This window comes from Pristiophorus japonicus, chromosome 11 (genome assembly GCF_044704955.1).
Source record: "Pristiophorus japonicus isolate sPriJap1 chromosome 11, sPriJap1.hap1, whole genome shotgun sequence".
Lineage (NCBI taxonomy): Eukaryota > Metazoa > Chordata > Chondrichthyes > Pristiophoridae > Pristiophorus > Pristiophorus japonicus.
This window is the reverse complement of record NC_091987.1, coordinates 117,598,019-117,617,370: the sequence shown is the minus strand read 5'-3', so window position 1 is coordinate 117,617,370 and position 19,352 is coordinate 117,598,019. Positions and strand designations below refer to the sequence as shown.

Genomic DNA, 19,352 nt, shown 5'->3' with positions numbered 1-19,352 from the left:
CCCTTTAATAAATGTATTCTTGATTGTTTCAAGTTTATATAAACAAGGTTCAGAACACATGAGAGGTCTCAGATTGTAACAGAAACATAAACAACTATTAAAAAGTACCTACTGCCTGCAATAGGTTTAGTTAATCAATTTATAATAGAATAGTGAAAAAATACTATTTTTATATATGAGCACTGCTAAAATTCGACACCAAGATCAGACAATCATTAGGACATAAAATGTACTGTAGCGTCACCAGCAGTCCACAGATGTATTTGCTTGGCTCTGCATGGTTGATCCTTGTCGAGATATTTTCCTGTACACTGTGTGAACTTTGTGAGGACAGTCAGACTCCACCATGCTGCACCCCTCCACTTCCCTCCCGATCAACTTTAACCAGTGTTTCTAACTGTACGATTAGGAGAGCTAAATCAAAAAGTATCTATTTTAATCCTATAAAAAAACAATACAATGTAGACTTTCTACACTGCCAATCTTTAATGTGCCTCAGCTTAATTAAAACATATAATTTTCTTTGATTATGGAGGAAACGTGATTTGGTCAGTATCACATTGCTGTTTGTGAGAGCTGGCTGCCGCGCTTCCCTACATTACGACAGTGACTACACTTCAAAAAGTAGTTCATTGGCTGGAAAGGGGTTTGGGACATCTTGAGATCATGAAAGGTGTTATATCAATGCAAATTTTTTCTTTCTAACGTGCGTCAGCACTCACAGTGGCAAGCAACAGGAGGACACCCGTCATCCTGCACCATTATTTTTCCTGCCCCTTCAGACTCCATTTATTCAGTGGCGGGAGAACTTGACTGGGCCTTTTATAAGACTTGGAAAAAGTGTAATGCTGACAACTGGGAAATGAGGCCAATGAGCCAGATCAGCTTTTGAACCGAGCTGGCAGCAGGCAGTTACTAAAATCACTGGCAGTTATCTTATTGGAGTGAAAAGAACATGAAGCTCCGAGCAGAAGAAAGGAAACCACCATGGGCTTTTATTTTGCAGCTCGGTCTGTATCCTTTGCAAATTACTGCTGGGACGGCATTTTGTGCATTATTCCATCATAAAGGAATCAGGAGTGATATTGTCATCAGAAAATAATTAATAAAAATGTAAAATGAAAGTTTTGCTGGTGGTTCAGTGGTTAAATATGTGGATTGCTGTGACCTTAAAGCAGTGAATGCGGAAGGTCGCAGATCAGTCTGTGGTATACAGAGTTTTGTCTGTTCCCGCAAGTGAAAGCCCAGCATGCCTTGCACGCATAGATGGCAAGGACTAAAGCCCTTTTCCTATTTTTTAAATTTCTTACATTCATTATGGAAGCAATTAGCAGATATTTCTATGCATAGTCATACTGTGTAGTGCATATAAGGTCTTGCTCTATTTAGTTCAATCTCCTCAATGCTTGTAAATATGCCATGTATATCTTCATTTATATAGATAATAAACTAAGATAACCCTATATACTAATAGAAAAATAAATAGTCTCAAAACACCAATGCATTTTTTAAATTGTGCATGTACACTGTAGAAGAGGTAATGAGTAGAATGATATTGAAAGTACCTACAGGAACAATGGGCCGAATGGCTTCCTTCTGTGCTATAACCATTCTATGATTCTGTGCTGTATGATTCTATGATTATGTGGAAAAAAAGGTTCTAACTGCTTAAGGAAATGTTTCAGAATGGATGGCAATAGCCCAGTTTCACTCATACTTTAATACTTTAAATCTGGGGGCCTAGATATACAATCCCAGGCATTTCAAATAACCCAGACTTTAGGGCAACTTCCCACTAACAAACACTAGATACATCATGATTTGTTTTGTAAGTTTTATCTTTATCACTGGATGTAGCTGAAGGTAGTGTTGTAGGAACCCACTGCTGGCTACCACTGCTGTACGGGAATGCGTGTGGACCTCACAGAGACCCCCTCATCGATTTTTGCCCGGGATGACTGGATACGAGCACTAGTATCTGGTATAATTAGTTAGGCTCTGATGTACTGTCAGTAAACATGGATGCCACCCAGAATTCTTCAGGCATTCGACTTAGATCGATGATCTGAAGTTATAAAATATAAATATCAAACAATGCTGTGAATTTAATATCACATGATCAACTTCACATATATTTAAAGCCCTGTGCTATTCATCTGCAATTGTGTCAAATTTCAGCAACAGCTGGGATGAGGAATATTGACTTCATAAAAGGTAATTTTTCAGTCGGATATTCGCTGTGATACAACACAAAGGGTTGCCTTTTATCAATAATGTTAACAGTCATAACAAATTACTGAAAAGTTTGCCTTTCTTCAGCATAAATTTTCATTACAATTGATATGAATTGTATTATTTTGCGCTTTAAAAATAAGTACTTGGACATCCATAAAACCTTCACACCATTAGAGTTGCCATGTAGATGCATATTGTAGCCTTAGCTTAACATAATCAAACCTGACATTCAAAATTTTCTTTGGAAATTAAGAACAGATCTTAAGGCTCCAAAGTATATTTGACAATACTGCATATGTTATTAACCTTAACTCTGTGTTATGTTAGGTAGATACAGTTGTATAATCTATAGAATTAAAAGAAAACATTTTTCAAGAACTTCTGAAAGCGAATTATTGCTTAGTTTCCATATTCAGGCAGGGTGGTTGTATATTCCTCATTGAGTGGTTGTCCTTCAGAATAGAAGGTTTATAATGCACTCCGGACCTCACTTCAGAAACAGCTGTTTGTTGAGAAGTTCCTTGGTGAATACAGCAGGGCTCGATTTGTCTGTCTCAACACCAAAATCCCCTGAATTAAAGAGAGAAAACGCATCACAGACAATTCTACAGTAGACAACATTTGATTTTTTAATTATTCTAACCAAATATACGCAGCCTTGCAGACTTGTTGTGTGATGGATATTATTTATAAGCCTTATGAGTTTAAGAGGGCAAACACACGAATGTTTCTCCAGTTTATGTTAGCATTATCTTGGTAACAATGTTTGTGCTCGTGTTGGTTTAGTAACTTCTTGAGTTAGCATTAGTTTGGAAACACTGTTTGAGATAGTGTTAGTTTGATAACACTGAGTTAGTATTAGTTTATAACACAGTTACTGTTAATAAGTAACACTGTTTGAATTAGAATTGATTTAGTAACACAAGCCCAGATATTTACGGGAGGTGGGGAGGGAGCCGGAGGCGTGTATTTGCAGGGGGGTGGGGGGGGGGGGGGAAACCAGAAATATCAGCATTTAACAGCAGGACCTCATTATTATTTTTTTACTCTGTTTACCATCCCGCAGGCGGCCAGGTTGACAGGCTAGCTGGCTGTTGGGTGGGAAGGCCAATGGTCGAAGACTGCAACAGCCCCCGGCAACCAGGAAACATAGCAGGTTGGGGGGGAGGAGAGTCGAATCAGCTATCAGGAGGGAGGGGGGTTCAGGAGCGGGGCAGGCAAGGATTGCGAACTACCAACACCGGCAGCCCTGAGTACGGTACGGTTAAGGAGGAGGTTCTAGAGGCCATGGGTATGAACGACGGGAGTCCTTTCTCCCGAGTGGAGAAAACAGTGCAGCTCTATGGGGAGACTCCACAGGCTTTCGCCGACAGGTTGTGGCCAGTCTACGAAAGGGCCTGTAGTGGGGTTCTTGACCGGGCCCACCTGAACCCTAACGAGCTGGCTCACTGGCTCCGCAGCCTGGTGGCAAACAGCTTACCTGGAGTAAAGGCAAAAGCCGAGGTCTGGTTCGATCCAAGAGATCCCAAAACCACCGAGGAGACCGTGGATAGACAGTTGACCCTGGCTTACCGGAACGGTAGAGGGACAGAGGAGCCCTCCTCTAAAGGGAGGGTCCATGAGATTAAACCCAGCCAAGACAAGAGAGAGTGGCATCAGGAAGGTGGGAACCCTCCCCACAAAGGGGGCGAGTGTTTTGGGTGTGGGAAAGTGGGCACTGGAGGAAGGACTGTGGGAACCCAAGGAAAGAGACTAAGGGAAAGGCCACTTCAGCCCTGCCCTACAGACACTCAAACGGATAAGGAGCAGTAGCTATCGCAACCGGTGCAGTAGCCAGTACGGTAAAATCCTCTGCTCCAACCCACCCAGATGCATGACTAGAGCCACGCAGCCTGTGTACCTGTGTTCCCTAGAGTATGATGCCTGGAAGAGACCGTGCGTTACGATGGAGGTGGAGAAAGTGAAATGGACCTACCTGCTAGATACCGGTGCTTCCAGCACCCTTGTATATGCAGATAACCCAGGTACCTCACCTCTATCGAACAGGGTCCCGTACAGTCTAGTGGGGTTCACAGGCAAATAGCAAACTGGTTCGTTTTCCATCCCGCTCACCATTCAGTTCGGGACACTCAAAACCAAATGGAAGTGTGTCCTGATGAGATGGGAGCAGAAGGGAAAAGGGATCCTGGGAGCTGATTTTATCATTAGCCACCAGATCCTAGTGGATCTCAGGAATCACTGTCTATGGGGAGCCATAGGGACTGACAGGGAAGGTGAGGTGGCAGTGATCCCAGAAAAAGGGGCCAAGGGAACATTGTGTACCGTGAAGCCAAAGGAGGGTTACGACTTGGAATTACTGGTCAGTAACACCCCAGTGGAGTACCAGGCATATGTATGGGCACACCTTGCAGCATTTTCTACCCACAAACATGACTGTGGTAGGGTAACGGGGGTGGAAGTTAGGATAAAGGGGACCCCATGACCCGACCACAGAAGCAATATAACTTCCCCAGGGAGGCAGAGGCAGACCTGACATCGGCGCTGGGATCACTGGTAGAGCAAGGGGTGTTAAGAACGATAGCTACCCATGTGAACTCTCCACTGTGGCCGGTTAAGAAACCGGACAACTCATGGAGGGCCAACGTGGACTATCGAGTACTAAATAAGAATATCCCTGCCTGTGCACCCACTGTAGCAGCCGTAGCAGATCTCATAGGGAGTATTCCAGCATCTGCGACCACTTTCACGGTGCTGGACATTTCAAATGGGTTCTGGTCCATTCCTTTAAAATGGGAGGACCAGTACAAGTTCGCCTTTACCTTTAAGGGCCAACAATACACGTGGAACTGTCTTTCCCAAGGCTTTCATAACAGTCCCAGCATTTTTCACCAATGCATGGCGAACTGCTTAAAAGGCTTCAGCCAACCACACCAGCTGGTCCAGTATGTGGACGACCTGCTGCTGGCCGAGCTGCTGGAGCTGCTAAAAGAAGAAGGGTTTAAAGTAAACCCCAAGAAGGCACAGATCGGCCAGAAGGAAGTCAAATTCCTGGGGCTTACAGAGCGCGCTGGGGAAAGGGCCATAGACAAGGCTAGAAGGGAGGCAGTACAGGAGTTACCAGCCCCCACAATGACAGGGGTAAGATCCTTTCTAGGGCTCACCGGGTACTGCAGAGATTTTATTGAGAATTATGCAACCACCGCAGCCCCTCTGCTCAGGCTCCTACACAAGGGTGTAGAGTGGGACTGGGGTGAGGGTTGCGAGGCAGCATTTAATCAGCTCAAGAAGGACTTGCAGACCGCACCAGCCTTGGGAGTGATAGATGTAGGAAAGGAGTTTTTCCTGGAGGTGGCAGCCAGCGGGGACAGTTTGAGCTCAGTGTTGCTTCAAGAGCGGCACGGCCAGCTGAGACCGGTGGTTTACTCCTCCAGGATCCTCACAGATGTGGAGAAGGGGTAATCCAACTGTGAGAGACATCTCCTAGCCACACATTGGGCAGTGAAAAGATCCTTGATCTTCACGGGAGGTCTCCTCTAACACTCCTAACCCACCACACACCTATTTAGATGCTCCTAGATGGGAGGATTAAAGACAGGACAGTGAGCAGTGCCCGCATTGCTCGCTGGACCCTGTTCCTCTCCCAGATGGATCTCAGAATAGAAGGCCCCTGCGAGCCAAGGCTCGCAGCCAACCTCATCTACCCAGGGAAAGCCCACAGATGCTCCATAGAAGGGGTATGGGAGGTGAACATTGGCCTTCGGGCTGGGTTACAACCTACAGGCCGGGACATCTACGTGGACGGGTCCAGCACGGTATCTGCTGGCGAGCAACTCATCGGGTGCGGAATCTATGACCCAAGGGCAGGTATTGCCCTGGCAATCAAGCTCCCATGAGCACCCAGCATGCTGAACTGTCCGCCGTAATGTATGTGGTGACCCACCCCGAGGAATTCCCTACCCCTTACATGATTTGCTTGGACAGTATGTTCACCTGCAATTCATGTACGGAGTACCTGGCTATCTGCTCGCGTCGCGGATACACGTCCGCTGACGGGAGACCCCTGGCAATCAAGCCCGTACTGGAGAAAATCTTGACCACGGTGGGGGAAGAGGGAAAGGTCTACATACATAAGGTGAAGGCCCATTCAAAAACTGAACCCCGTGCAGAGAGAAACCAACAGGCTGTCAAACTGACCAAAGAAGGTGCCCGCACGGGAAAGTTCTGGGACCCCTATGACACCGGCTGCATAGCAGCGGTCAAGAATAAGAACTGGGCAGCAGAGATATAAAAGGGGTTGGAAGGTCTAGTAAGGAGGAGTATCTGAGGGAAATCCTTATTAGTCGGGAAATTGTGTTGGGGAAATTGATGGGATTGATAAATCCCCAGGGCCTGATGGACTGTATCCCAGAGTACTTAAGGAGGTGGCCTTGGAAATAGTGGATGCATTGACAATCATTTTCCAACATTCCATTGACTCTGGATCAGTTCCTATGGAGTGGAGGGTTGCCAATGTAACCCCACTTTTTAAAAAAGGAGGGAGAGAGAAAACAGGGAATTATAGACCGGTCAGCCTGACATCGGTAGTGGGTAAAATGATGGAATCAATTATTAAGGATGTCATAGCAGTGCATTTGGAAAGCGGTGATATGATAGGTCCAAGTCAGCATGGATTTATGAAAGGGAAATCATGCTTGACAAATCTTCTGGAATTTTTTGAGGATGTTTCCAGTAGAGTGGACAAGGGAGAACCAGTTGATGTGGTATATTTAGACTTTCAGAAGGCTTTCGACAAGGTCCCACACTAGAGAATAATGTGCAAAGTTAAAGCACATGGGATTGGGGGTAGTGTGCTGACATGGATTGAGAACTGGTTGTCAGACAGGAAGCAAAGAGCAGGAGTAAATGGGGACTTTTCAGAATGGCAGGCAGTGACTAGTGGGGTACCACAAGGTTCTGGGCTGGGGCCCCAGCTGTTTACACTGTACATTAATGATTTAGACGAGGGGATTAAATGTAGTATCTCCAAATTTGCGGATGACACTAAGTTGGGTGGCAGTGTGAGCTGCGAGGAGGATGCTATGAGGCTGCAGAGCGACTTGGATAGGTTAGGTGAGTCGGCAAATGCATGGCAGATGAAGTATAATGTGGATAAATGTGAGGTTATCCACTTTGGTGGTGGTAAAAACAGAGAGACGGACTATTATCTGAATGGTGACAGATTAGGAAAAGGGGAGGTGCAACGAGACCTGGGTGTCATGGTACATCAGTCATTGAAGGTTGGCATGCAGGTACAGCAGGTGGTTAAGAAAGCAAATGGCATGTTGGCCTTCATAGCGAGGGGATTTGAGTACAGGGGCAGGGAGGTGTTGCTACAGTTGTACAGGGCTTTGGTGAGGCCACACCTGGAGTATTGTGTACAGTTTTGGTCTCCCAACCTGAGGAAGGACATTCTTGCTATTGAGGGAGTGCAGCGAAGGTTCACCAGACTGATTCCCGGGATGGCGGAACTGACCTATCAAGAAAGACTGGATCAACTGGGCTTGTATTCACTGGAGTTCAGAAGAATGAGAGGGGACCTCATAGAAACGTTTAAAATTCTGACGGGGTTAGACAGGTTAGATGCAGGAAGAATGTTCCCAATGTTGGGGAAGTCCAGAACCAGGGGACACAGTCTGAGGATAAGGGGTAAGCCATTTAGGACCGAGATGAGGAGGAATTTCTTCACCCAGAGAGTAGTGAACCTGTGGAATTCTCTACCACAGAAAGTTGTTGAGGCCAATTCATTAAATATATTCAAAAAGGAGTTAGATGAAGTCCTTACTACGAGGGGGATCAAGGGGTATGGTGAGAAAGCAGAAATGGGGTACTGAAGTTGCATGTTCAGCCATGAACTCATTGAATGGCGGTGCAGGCTAGAAGGGCCGAATGGCCTACTCCTGCACCTATTTTCTATGTTTCTATGTTTCTAGTACAGAGATAGCTTTAGCCCCGAACTTAAAAACAGTTCAGGCACAGGACCTGGTCCTGAAAGCTGTCCTGAACGCACTAGTTGGAGGAGAGAGAGTAGACGGTCCGTACGGCACAGCAGCCATTACCGTTAAGGAAGACATGCTGGTTAAAGAGGGATAATGGGTCGTGCCGCAGCAGCACTAGAGGGAATTCCTAAAACTGGCCCATGAGGGTCCAGGAGCGGGACACCCCGGGCCTGAGACCACCTGGCAACGGGTGGAACAGGCAGGATGGTGGCCGGGACGCAGGGAGGACGTCCGCGAGTTCTGTGCTAACTGCCTGATGTGTGCTGCGAACAACCCTGACCCCCAGAAAAGGAAGGTGTCCCTAGGACACGTCAGGAGGGTAGAGGGACCATGGCAGTCAATCCAAATTGACTACATCGGGCCCCTACCCACTGCCCAGGGAGGCTACAAATACTGCCGAGTCCTGGTGGACGTGTTCTCAAAATGGGTTGAAGCCTTCCCCTGCCGAACAGCCACCACACTAGTGACAGCTAAGATTTTAGTGAGGGAAATGTTCTCCCGGTGGGGACTCCCACAGTATGTGGAGTCGGACCAGGGGAGCCATTTCACCGGGCAGGTAATGCAGGCAACCCTTAAGGTGCTCGGCACTGAGGGGAAATGGCACGTTGCCCACAACCCACAATCATCGGGTATTGTGGAGCTTTTAAATCGCACCATCAAAGAAAGGCTGCGGAAGGAAACGGGAGACTCACCCCAAAAGTGGGTGGAGGTCTTACCGTTAGTCCTAATGGGGATCCGAGCCAGCCAGTCAAAAAGCATGGGGTATTCCCCATATGAGCTCATGACTGGCTGGATCATGCGGACCCCCACCCATGTCCTAGCCCCGGTGCTCATAGAAGGTTAGCTCAGAGAGGTGAACCGGGACCGGTTTGTCAGGAACCTGTTTGAACACCTCAAACAGATTCACTGGCAGGCTGCTATTAACATGGGCAGACAGCATCGGAGTAACCGATTGCTGCTAGAACCCAGCAAACACCACGAATGGGAGATAGGGAACCAGGTCATGGTGAGGAACTATGCTCGGGTAGGGGTTTTTGAAGCATTATATATGGGGCCATGCAGCATTGTCGACAAGGCAAGCCCGATGGTCTATGCCATAAAGCTGCCCCGCCGTACTAAGTGGTTCCACATCAACCAGTGCAAGCTATAAAACCCAGGGTCAGCCAAGCACAGAGGGCAGCCGGGAGGGGTGAACCGTCCTCAGGACGGGGACCCTCCGTTGGCCACCCCCGACAGTGGAGGGCGCATAGGGAATGTGGTAGGCTCAGAAACCGTGTCCATAGGGGCGGTGAATTGCAGTACTGGAGGGGCTATCCCACCCATCGTTTGGGATTCGGACGCACCCCCAGTAACCCAAGCCCTGAGAAGGACCCTCTGTACACCACGGCCAAAGATACCATGGTCACCGGCATCTAAGCCTCAGCGATTCTACCCTAGGAGAAGGGCAGCCTGACAGGGAAGGCCAAAGGTCAGAAGTACAAAGGCCGCTTAGAGTAGGGACCCCCAGCCAGCCGCCTCCAGCGGTCTTACAGGAGCAGTAGCAATGAGCTGTCCCAGATACAAGGGTCTCTAGCTCACCGGCTGCGGGGAAACCCTAGCATCCAGGCGGCTATCAGGCCGCACAAGGCATGGACCTGACAGGGACTAACCAGGCCGCCCGGAGACGGGTGGCGGTTGTACATAGCTCTAATTTTTAATTTAAGGCAGCTGACTGCACCATTTTACATTTTAAGTTTAGTTTAGAATTAAGGTTAATGTTGCAGTAATGTTTAGGTGATTGTTTTGAGTTTATCTTGTGTGTCAGCCAGCCTGAGAGCAGTTCTCAAGGGCAGGATCCAGACATTACCTGGTGATGGACAAACCTCAGGAGACCAATTGATGTTGTTTAATTTTAATCTATGTTCTTCCTTCCGTAAAATGGTTGTACGTTGCCTACATACTGATGAATATAATGTAATTGAAATGAAATGTAACTGTGCTGAAATGCAATTGTAGTGACTGAACCCCCCTCCAAGCTGGGAGGGTGTAAATGTAAAAAGTTTGTACCTGTAAAGGGAAAAGTGTGTATCTGTGGTGATGTTGCACAAGTGTAATGCATATTTTGGGTATTAGTTCGGTTAATTTACGGGGAAGGTTATCTCTTGGGAGTCAGGAACTTTGCTCACCTGGAAGATGATACCATAAGTGATATGGTATCACAGAGGGGAATGTAGAATTTACCAATATTTCGCAAAGATTCCAGGTACCTTTCCCCTGCAGAGGAGAAGAACCCCTTTCTGGACTTTTAAAATTAGTTTAAAGAGGCAGACGAAGCCTGCGGGGGATAAAAGGGGATGCATTCATGGAGACCCCCCCCCCCTCCCACCCCAGTATTTGGACTCATAGGAAAGGGAATTTAATTTGGAACTATCTACCAGAAAGTTTGAAATCCTAAAGTGCACATGGAAGAAACTACGAACTTTAATCAAATTTGGGATTTTTAAAAGATAAATGTTGGGTCGGCAAGAAAAGGGGTGGGGTCCATCTCAAATGGCCAGTTTGGACATTGGAGCTAATCAAATTGTCTGGGAACTGTTTACTCTCGAAAACTTGCCCCTAGAAAACATTAGCATTCAAACAATCAACCATGGAAGAAACAGTATCACCCCACCCAGAGGATCCAAATGTCACATACATATTCCAACACCTTTTCAACAGGCATAGAAATATCTGGCTCAGGCCAGACTAGCACAATGGACAAGAGCTCATCAACCTCGAAAAGCCTATTAACGCCAGATTAAAACCACTTAATCAAGTTTCAGTTAGCTGGGCTGGACAATCAAAACAAAGAGCTGAGCAAGATTCGGCGGGGGTGGGAGATAAGAAAGCCTTTTTGGGGTATATCTATCCCCCAGTTTTACAAGGAGAAACTTACAGACTCGAACAAAACATAGACTGGAACAGGACACAGACTGGAACACAGACACAGACTCAAGCAGCCTGCTTCCTCTACAGTGAAGAAATGAAGTAGTGGAGGAAACTACAAGAAGTCATCAAGGACCGACCAAGCACGAGGCCCGCGAAATGGAAGGTTGTCAGCAACCAAATTGACAAACCCTGGCACCCACAATCAGCGAAACGACCAACCAAAACCAACTCAGCAAAAACCGAAGAATCAACATTTATTTCCACTCTACAATCTACTTCTGAATGACCAATGGGTGAGAAATTATCAAAAAGGACTAACTGAAACTATTTCTAACCAAAGAAACTGGCTACTTATTCCATATATCCAAAACTCAACTTACCGCCTCAACGGATGCACCCCAACTGAAGACTACGCAGTCCGAAGTCCGCTCCTCCGTCCGGGGTATGGCTCGCCTTGAAGGCCAAGTGCAGCGAACCCCAAAACCGCAATTCACCGGCAACTGTCTAAAGGGATTGGTGAGCATAGCCCCTGAACCCCCAGAGCTATAACTTAGTTAGTTAGGAGAATTGGGAGGGGGGAGGCTGGGATAACTTGTGTAAATGTATCTGCATTCTCTTCTTTACTCCATTTAGAGTTTAGCTGTATTTTTCTCCCCACAGGCTGTCATTTGACATTTTATTCAATGTGTTGTACCCCTCAGTGTGTAATGGTATTCCTATCCTGTGTGTGTTATTAAAGGTGTGCCTTTTACTTCTTTTTAAACACAATAAAGCCATACCTGCTTCCTACCTTGAAACCGATTGTCTGTCCAAGTCTGTCACAGTCTCTTCATAATTCCAGTGTCTGGAACCAAGAGTGTGGGAGCGATTCGGAACCGCTCATATAAGGTCAGAAGGGAAAGCTGACCCGCTGCAAACCACCCCTTACAGTGGGAAGGCCAATGGTCGAAGACTTCAGCAGCCCCCGGTAACCAGGAAACATAGCGGGTTGGTGGGGAGGGGTGGGGGGGGGGGGGGGGTGGGAGGAGAGTCGAATCGGCTATCAGGAGGGAGGGGGGTTCAGGAAATATTGCCCATACCCTGGGAAACCAGAACAGCGTTACATTAAAATGGCTGCCTAAATCGCAGAAACAGAGTTTCATTTACATATTAGACTCACTGACCGGCTGCTCGAGAGTGGCTGGCTCGGACAGCCCAAACCTGCCACTGTTAAAACGGAAGTCGGCGCGCTCGAGGTGGGCTGGGGTGGCGTTAAAACTCTCTCCACAGTTTCAGCTAGTGTTAGTTTAGGTTTAATTGTAACTTTTTGAGTTAGGGTTAGTTTGGTGACACTACTGACCACTCGCTGATAAGGGTCCTACAATAAAAAATATGGCACACAGCCCTATCTAAGCTGTTGACTACTACATCACTCTAACCTCCCAGCTCCCTTCCCTTTCATTGTATCAGCCAGATTCCTCTGTCTAAGCAGGGTCAAATCAGATTTTTGGTAAGACTAGTTTTTATATGATAATTATTATTTGTACATTCAAAGATGCTGATAATTACTGAAGGCAAGACAATATAGCAGGTACCAAGAACACGATTTAGTCTTGTTAAGTGACTATAAAAAATGTCTGGTCTTAATAAACCAGATAGAATAAGAAAAATGTTCAACAATAATTGAGTTTGAATTCCTCTGTGCACTATTTTAGTGCACCATTAATATATTCAGGTTAATTCCTTTTTTCCAGTGTTAACTTGTATACTTTAAATAGGTTAATGTCAGGATAAAGATAATGCCGACAGGGGTAGATCATAACATTTAGCGATAGTGTAAAATGGGCAATAGCGAATCGGCAGCCCATTCTCCATCTCCCCACATTTTTATTTCCATTGACTTTGATCAAGTGCGTTTATCTGCTATTTCCATACCCTCCCTTGCTGTAGGAGGCTAGTATGTTTTATGCATCTCTCTGAGTGTGCAAGTGTGGAGCTCTGACACCCTGTGCTGGACTACATGAACCGGGCTCATTGCTCAGATACCGACAGTACTGCACTGGCGATTGCCACGCAATAATAGCAGTAGGGGATGCTTAATTTAAAAACAGTTCAACAAGTTTTCTTAATGCTGTCGGCTAGCCTCTCCCTCCCCAATTTTCTCTCCTTCCTCCCCCTGCACACAGTCAGTCATGCTGGGTTAAGTTCCACAGGCACCAGTAGTCCTCAACCAAGATGTCACCGTTCTTGTGTGAATCTCGACAGTCAGTGCTGGCAAAGGATTCTCAAATGTGGGCAACCATCAGCGCTGAGCCAGATCCTGCCTGACGCCCATACCCCTCACTTCTGGCAGAGGTCACTGGATGGCAATTAGGAGTGGGACACGCTTGCTGATTTCCCCCCCTTAGTCAAGGATACTGAGCCCAGTATTCTCACCCAGCACATTGGCATTTACTGGGGGATTGAACCCTTTCTGGTCTGTAGGACTCACTACCACACACAAATGATCTGTTCAGTAAACAAACTACAAACCTTCTAGAATTTCTACATTGAGCAAAATTCTTAGATTTTCCAGTGCTGTTTTCTCTATAGAAACCAAATTTAGTGAATGCTTCATAAAAGAGACTGCCCAGCCAGCCAGACATGTGCTTGCTTGGCCAATCAGCTTGTTTAATCACAGCTTTGTAAAGTCTGATCAAATGACTGACTGCTGAATTGCTACCTTCATAATCAGCCTTGTTCGGTACATGGATATTTACATTTCAATGTTAAAATACAAATCTAATACATCCTGGGAGGCTGACTGGCACTTTACAGTAATCCATGATGTTTCATTAAACCCAGGCAAAGCAGAATGAACTTACATGCTTGACACACTGTGAGGTGGCAACTTTATAGCTTAACACCTATAGAAAAGGAATCAGAACCAGATTACTTATAATGAGCCAGACTGAAGTGAGCGCTGTCTCCCTACAAATAAATCAGTACTGCAAAATAAAGAACACAACATTGCAACAACTGATATGGTGTTTAGTATTAAAAGTTTCTTTTAAGCACCGTTCAATACCACCATTTCACGACAAAGCCTCACCCATGAATTTCTATTGTACACACCTTACACAGTGAAATTAGTTAGTAATCAAAGTGTTTATCAACTTCTTAGAAAAAGACAAGACTTGAATTTATATGGCACCTTTCCAACTTCAGAATGCCCCAACATGCTTTAAAGCCGATGAAGTACTTTTGGAGTGTAGACATTGTTGTAATGTAGGGAATGAGCCAGCCCATTTGCGCACAGCGCAAACAACAATGTGATAATAACCATCTGTTTTAGTGATATTAGTTGAAGGATAAATATTGGCTAGGACATTGGGCAGAACGCCCTTGCTCTTCTTCAAAATCGAGCCATGGGATCTTTTATGTCCACCTGTGAGGGCTTGTGGGGCTTCAGTTTAACATCTCATCTGAAAGACAGCACCTCCGACAGTGCAGCATTCTCTCCATACTGCACTGGATTTTTTGCTCAAGTATCTAGAGTGGGATTAGAATCCTCAACTTTTAGTCTCAGAGATCAGAATGCTACCACTGAGCCACGGCTGAAACCTTTGTTAAGGAATCCGACCTGTAAGGATTTCAACAACATTTAGTTGATCAAAAATAATTGATATGCTCAGATTAATTGTTGTAATAAAAGTGTTTGGGCTGACTGGAATACTCCAACAACAATGTCAGAGATCCTATAGCAATTTAGAAAAAAAACTGTAGTACTCAAAAGTGGCAACAGGGGTGTTCTACTTTTATAAACAGGTGTATTAATCTTGCTATTTGTTGTTTATTTTTACGACAAGAAATACTAATTATTGCAGTTTTCCGCTGGGTAAATTTGTTCCATTGGATGTCATTAACCTTACTAGCAGCAGCCAAGCCAACCAAGACTCACCTGCATAATGCTCATTAACAGCTACTTAACCAGTCCAAGTAATGAGCTAGAATATGAATGAGTGGCGAACTGAGCAGAGCAGTGAATTTTACAACCCAATTCATATGTGGAAAGACTGGTTCATAGATTTATTGCAATGGAACCAATCTATTGATTTTTATGTGTACAATTAACCTCAGGGTTTTGAAATCAGAAACAGAGATTAAACTGAAAATCCGTTTGGGGGCGGTACCGGAGGTGAGCCGTGTGGCGCTGACCAGGATCACAGGGCCCTCCCCTTCCGTTAAAGGGGAGGGCATGTGGCGAGCTCTGTAACGGGGCAAGGGGCCTCCACTTTACCGCCCAGGATGCGGGGTGTCGTGGCAGCAGCCCGGCAGAGAAGCGAAGTACTGGGCTGCACCATTGCAGCATGGACCCCGCAAAATAAACAGCAGAAGGCCGAACCGGTAAGTGGGCCGGGAAAAAAATGGGGCCGCGTACCTCCCCTTTAATTTTTGCCCCATGAGCAGAGTGCAGCCCAGTTGGCCACCCGTGAGCCTGGCGCTGACATCGCCCACGGCGGCCTCACGGGGCACTGCACACTATACGCCGCGGGGCGAAAACGGTGCGCTGCGCACGACGATGGCGTCATCATCGCCTGTGCAGCGGCTCGATGTGCCACCGGCGGGAGTGGGGCTACCGGTTTTGCGCCACTGCTAACTCCTGCGCAATTTCGCAAGAACCACCCCCCACCCTCCCGCCGAAAAATCGTTTGCGCTCCATTAGCGCAATATCTGCCGCGGGCGATGTCAGCGCCAGGCTCGCGGGTGGCCAACTGGGCCACACTCCGTTCACGGGGTGAAAATGAAAGGGGAGGTGCGTGGCCCCATTTTTTTTGCCGGCCGGCTTACCGGGTCGGCCTTCCGCTGTATATTTTGCGGGGTCCATGCCGCGATGGTGCAGCCAGTACTCCGCTTCTCTGCCGGGCTGTTGCCACGGCATCCCACATCCGGGGTGGTCAAGTGGAGGGCCCGCGCCCCAGGGAAGCTAACGGGAGTCGCAAATGATGCGAATCTCTCCCCATAGTTTATAAAATGATATGCCTCATCTGCTTTGTGTAATTTTCCTTGAGCCACATGAATTCTGGGATCCAAGGGGAAGGTGGAAATGTTGCAGGAGTCAGCCTATTACAAAAATGGGTGTTGTATGATCTAATGTCACGTCATAATGATTCAGCATTAGGACTGGAAACTTTGAATGCATGTTGCCAAATCTATACTGTAATTTTGGACATCGAACAGAATTTTGTTTTACTGTTACTAAGCAAAACTCAGCTAATGCTGAGATATTGTGATAGGATTACTGCTGTGCTTATGATAATGTAGATTCTGTTTACTTAATGTAGATTAAGTATCTGTTTACATTTTGCTGAAATCACCAGTATTTAATTTTGTGATGGCATTAATTGGTCTATCATAGATATTATTAAATAAAGTAGTGTCAGTTAGAGCATCTCTTTGTCCGACACAATCTCTGATATCCCTGACAAGTAAGAGTTAATATACAATTTAGTGAGCATTGTAATGCAACCCTGCTGTGCACAAATTCAGCTTGATTAACAGTTGATGTCTTTCAGGCTGGGATACAGAGGACAGTCTGAGGCGAGCCTATGTCGGCGTTATATATGAAACCATAAATATGATTGGTAAATTGGTAAAATCCTGATCCAGTTTTCCAATATGCAGATGTTGATGAAAAGTAGAGGGTAGGACGTATCCAATATCCTTCAATTAACATTGATTGCATTTTGGGATACAATATTCTTTACACGTTATACCTATTATGCAGGATTTAGTGCTTCCTATATTCTATATTTGTCTAAGTTACATGGTAAATATTCTCCAAATTAATTAGACTCAAAATTCTCTATTTACAAGGAACCTTTGGGGGAGAAATTCAGTATCGCCCCGTTTGAGCAGCACAGAGCTCTGAGATTTGCGTCTACTCACTGCAGAAGAGGAGCTTGGATTTCACCAAGTGCCTCCATCTGACTCGACAACTTAAATCTGCAGCTCACTGCAAGGCAAGTGGTAAAAGTCATTTGTAACAGTGTGATCATTTGGTGATGAATAAAATTGTTTATATTGATGCAAATTGGTTTAGTTAAAAAAGCCGTTTAGAGCAACAACAACATGCATTTATATAGCACCTTTAACACAATAAAGTGTCCCAAGGCGCTTCACAGGAACGTTATCAAACAAAATTTGACACCGAGATCAAATTGTAACAAGCTGAAGCTCATTATTCTATCAAAACTCATTCAAACAGCAATCAGCACAGGTTTATCTTGTCTGCCATACGCACCGTTCACATTGGGGTGATTGGAGTAGTCCCGGACCAGAAAAAGGGAGGAGTTGGACTGTAAGGAGTGGTTAGAGCCTGAGGACAGAGACATGGCTTGGACCAGAGGCTGCTGCTTCTTGGTATTATTCGTTGCTGTTCTGCTCCAATCTGTAGGATAAACAACAATGTTTTAAAAGTATAGATACTGTATTGTACCATAAGATTAAGTTCATTTGCTCATGTTCATTGGGGCAATTTTCACTTTGGCTGATAGTGTAAAACAAGCAATATCGATTCATCCATCAGGAGAGATGTATAATGGGCGGGTGAATCGCTATCGCTTGTTTAACACTATCACCCAAAATTAAAATGACCCTCATCGACTCCTCAGTGGGATGAAAATTGGGAGGACGGGCTAATGGTGGTCTCAATCCTCTCCCTAACTCTTAGCAATGATCTTAAATAAAAACAGAATATGCTGCAAATCCACGGGGGTCGATTTTGACTTCACTCTGCCAGAGGCCCCTGTAATTTTGAGGTCTTGGCTTCATTTAAATTTGAACGGTGAGCTGCGGGGTGTCAAGCAAGTGTCCCGGTGCAGCTTCTCGGATTGAGGCCTCAAGATTGGGCAGAAGCAGCCAGCAGCGAGGCAAGTTGTGGGGCGGAGGTCATGATAGCAGAGAGTGGGGGCCCTGGGCCAGATTACTGGTACACTTATCTTTGGCAGACCCCTTCCGTTCCATTGTCTGTGGAACTGGGAAGAGTGTGCATGGCGCAGGTTCTGACCAATGCTGACCTAAAATGGCCATTGGGGTCCTAGCTACGTCATAGAACCCCAATTTCCATGTTTAAAGGGGCTTATCTCCTGAAGCAAGTGGGCACTTTGGACACCCGGCAGTAGGTTCCTTTCAAAATGGAGCTTGGCCGCATCGCAGGTGTTAGTGGAATGGTATGGCTACCGACCCCATTTTGAGGCCATTGCCACCCCGTTAACCCCAAAGGCAGTGAAGAATTGACCCGTGACATTTGGAAAAAGGGTAAAGGCAGCTTTAGATACTGACAGATCTGCTGTGTATGCCCAGCATTTTCTATTTCAGATTTTCAGCACTTGCATTTTTTTTATTTTTTTATCTCTGTTATTGACGACCTTTTAAGTTCAGAAGGCAGACACCTGATACGAGCGGAGGCAGTGAGACTGCGTCTCTACTTACACCGAGCTGCCAGGCAGCAAATAATCGACCAGTTAGGATTAGCATCCAACAGTTAAAACCTTTTGGAACTTAATAGCACAAAGGCAGGATGTTAGCTTTAATACTCTGTTAAAAAAAAAGTGAGTGCAAAGCTAGGTGAGTGGAGTTGGTTATCATGAAAAAGATCTTCTTGTTTACATGGAGTTTATTGCAGTGATTTATTTTGATTCATGTTGTTTTCTTCACGGTGCCTGGCACCTGCAACGTTCACCTTATGAACTAATGGGTTCTGTTTGTCATTGTGCTACAGAATTCCATAAAGAATAGATGCATGTAAGGTTTGGGCACAGGTAGAATAATCCAGGAGTGCCAATTTTGGCTTCATTGGTGAATTATACAATCATGCCTAGCTTGAAGCTCAGTAGAATGGTCGGCCTTCATCTGTGAACTGGGTGAAATGAAATTCTAGAATTAGGCGAACTTTCCAGCAATTAGTCACAACTCTGACAAAACAGCCCCTGAAAGAAATCAGTGGATAAACCAGAGGGTAAAAGTACATAGGACAGATTATAAAGAAGACTTGTTCACCAACACCTAGCTTTCCCTTGCCACCTTCACGTACACCATGGGAAAGTGAAGGAACAGACCGTGTTCTATCACACTGTGATGCAGCATGTTGGTTGAGGAACACTGATCAATGTGACTGGTCCCTGAGAAAATGCCCCTAGTTATTTTGGAAGACTG

General features: G+C 45.7%; 1 protein-coding gene across 24 annotated transcripts in view; it reads right to left on the bottom strand.

Annotated features, from left to right (window-relative positions):
- Window positions 1–97: 97 nt before the first annotated feature.
- LOC139276239 (adhesion G-protein coupled receptor G2-like) overlaps window positions 98–19,352 on the bottom strand; it is a 281,046-nt gene continuing 261,791 nt past the window's right edge. For all 24 annotated transcript variants that reach the window (XM_070893921.1, XM_070893925.1, XM_070893932.1 and 21 more), the window contains 3 exons: window positions 17,440–17,586; window positions 14,021–14,062; window positions 98–2,805 (listed from right to left, as the gene is read on the bottom strand). In XM_070893921.1, coding sequence (XP_070750022.1) covers window positions 14,049–14,062; window positions 17,440–17,586 — 161 coding nt within the window. In that variant the 3' untranslated portion in view covers window positions 98–2,805; window positions 14,021–14,048. The remainder of the gene's footprint in view (window positions 2,806–14,020; window positions 14,063–17,439; window positions 17,587–19,352) is intronic.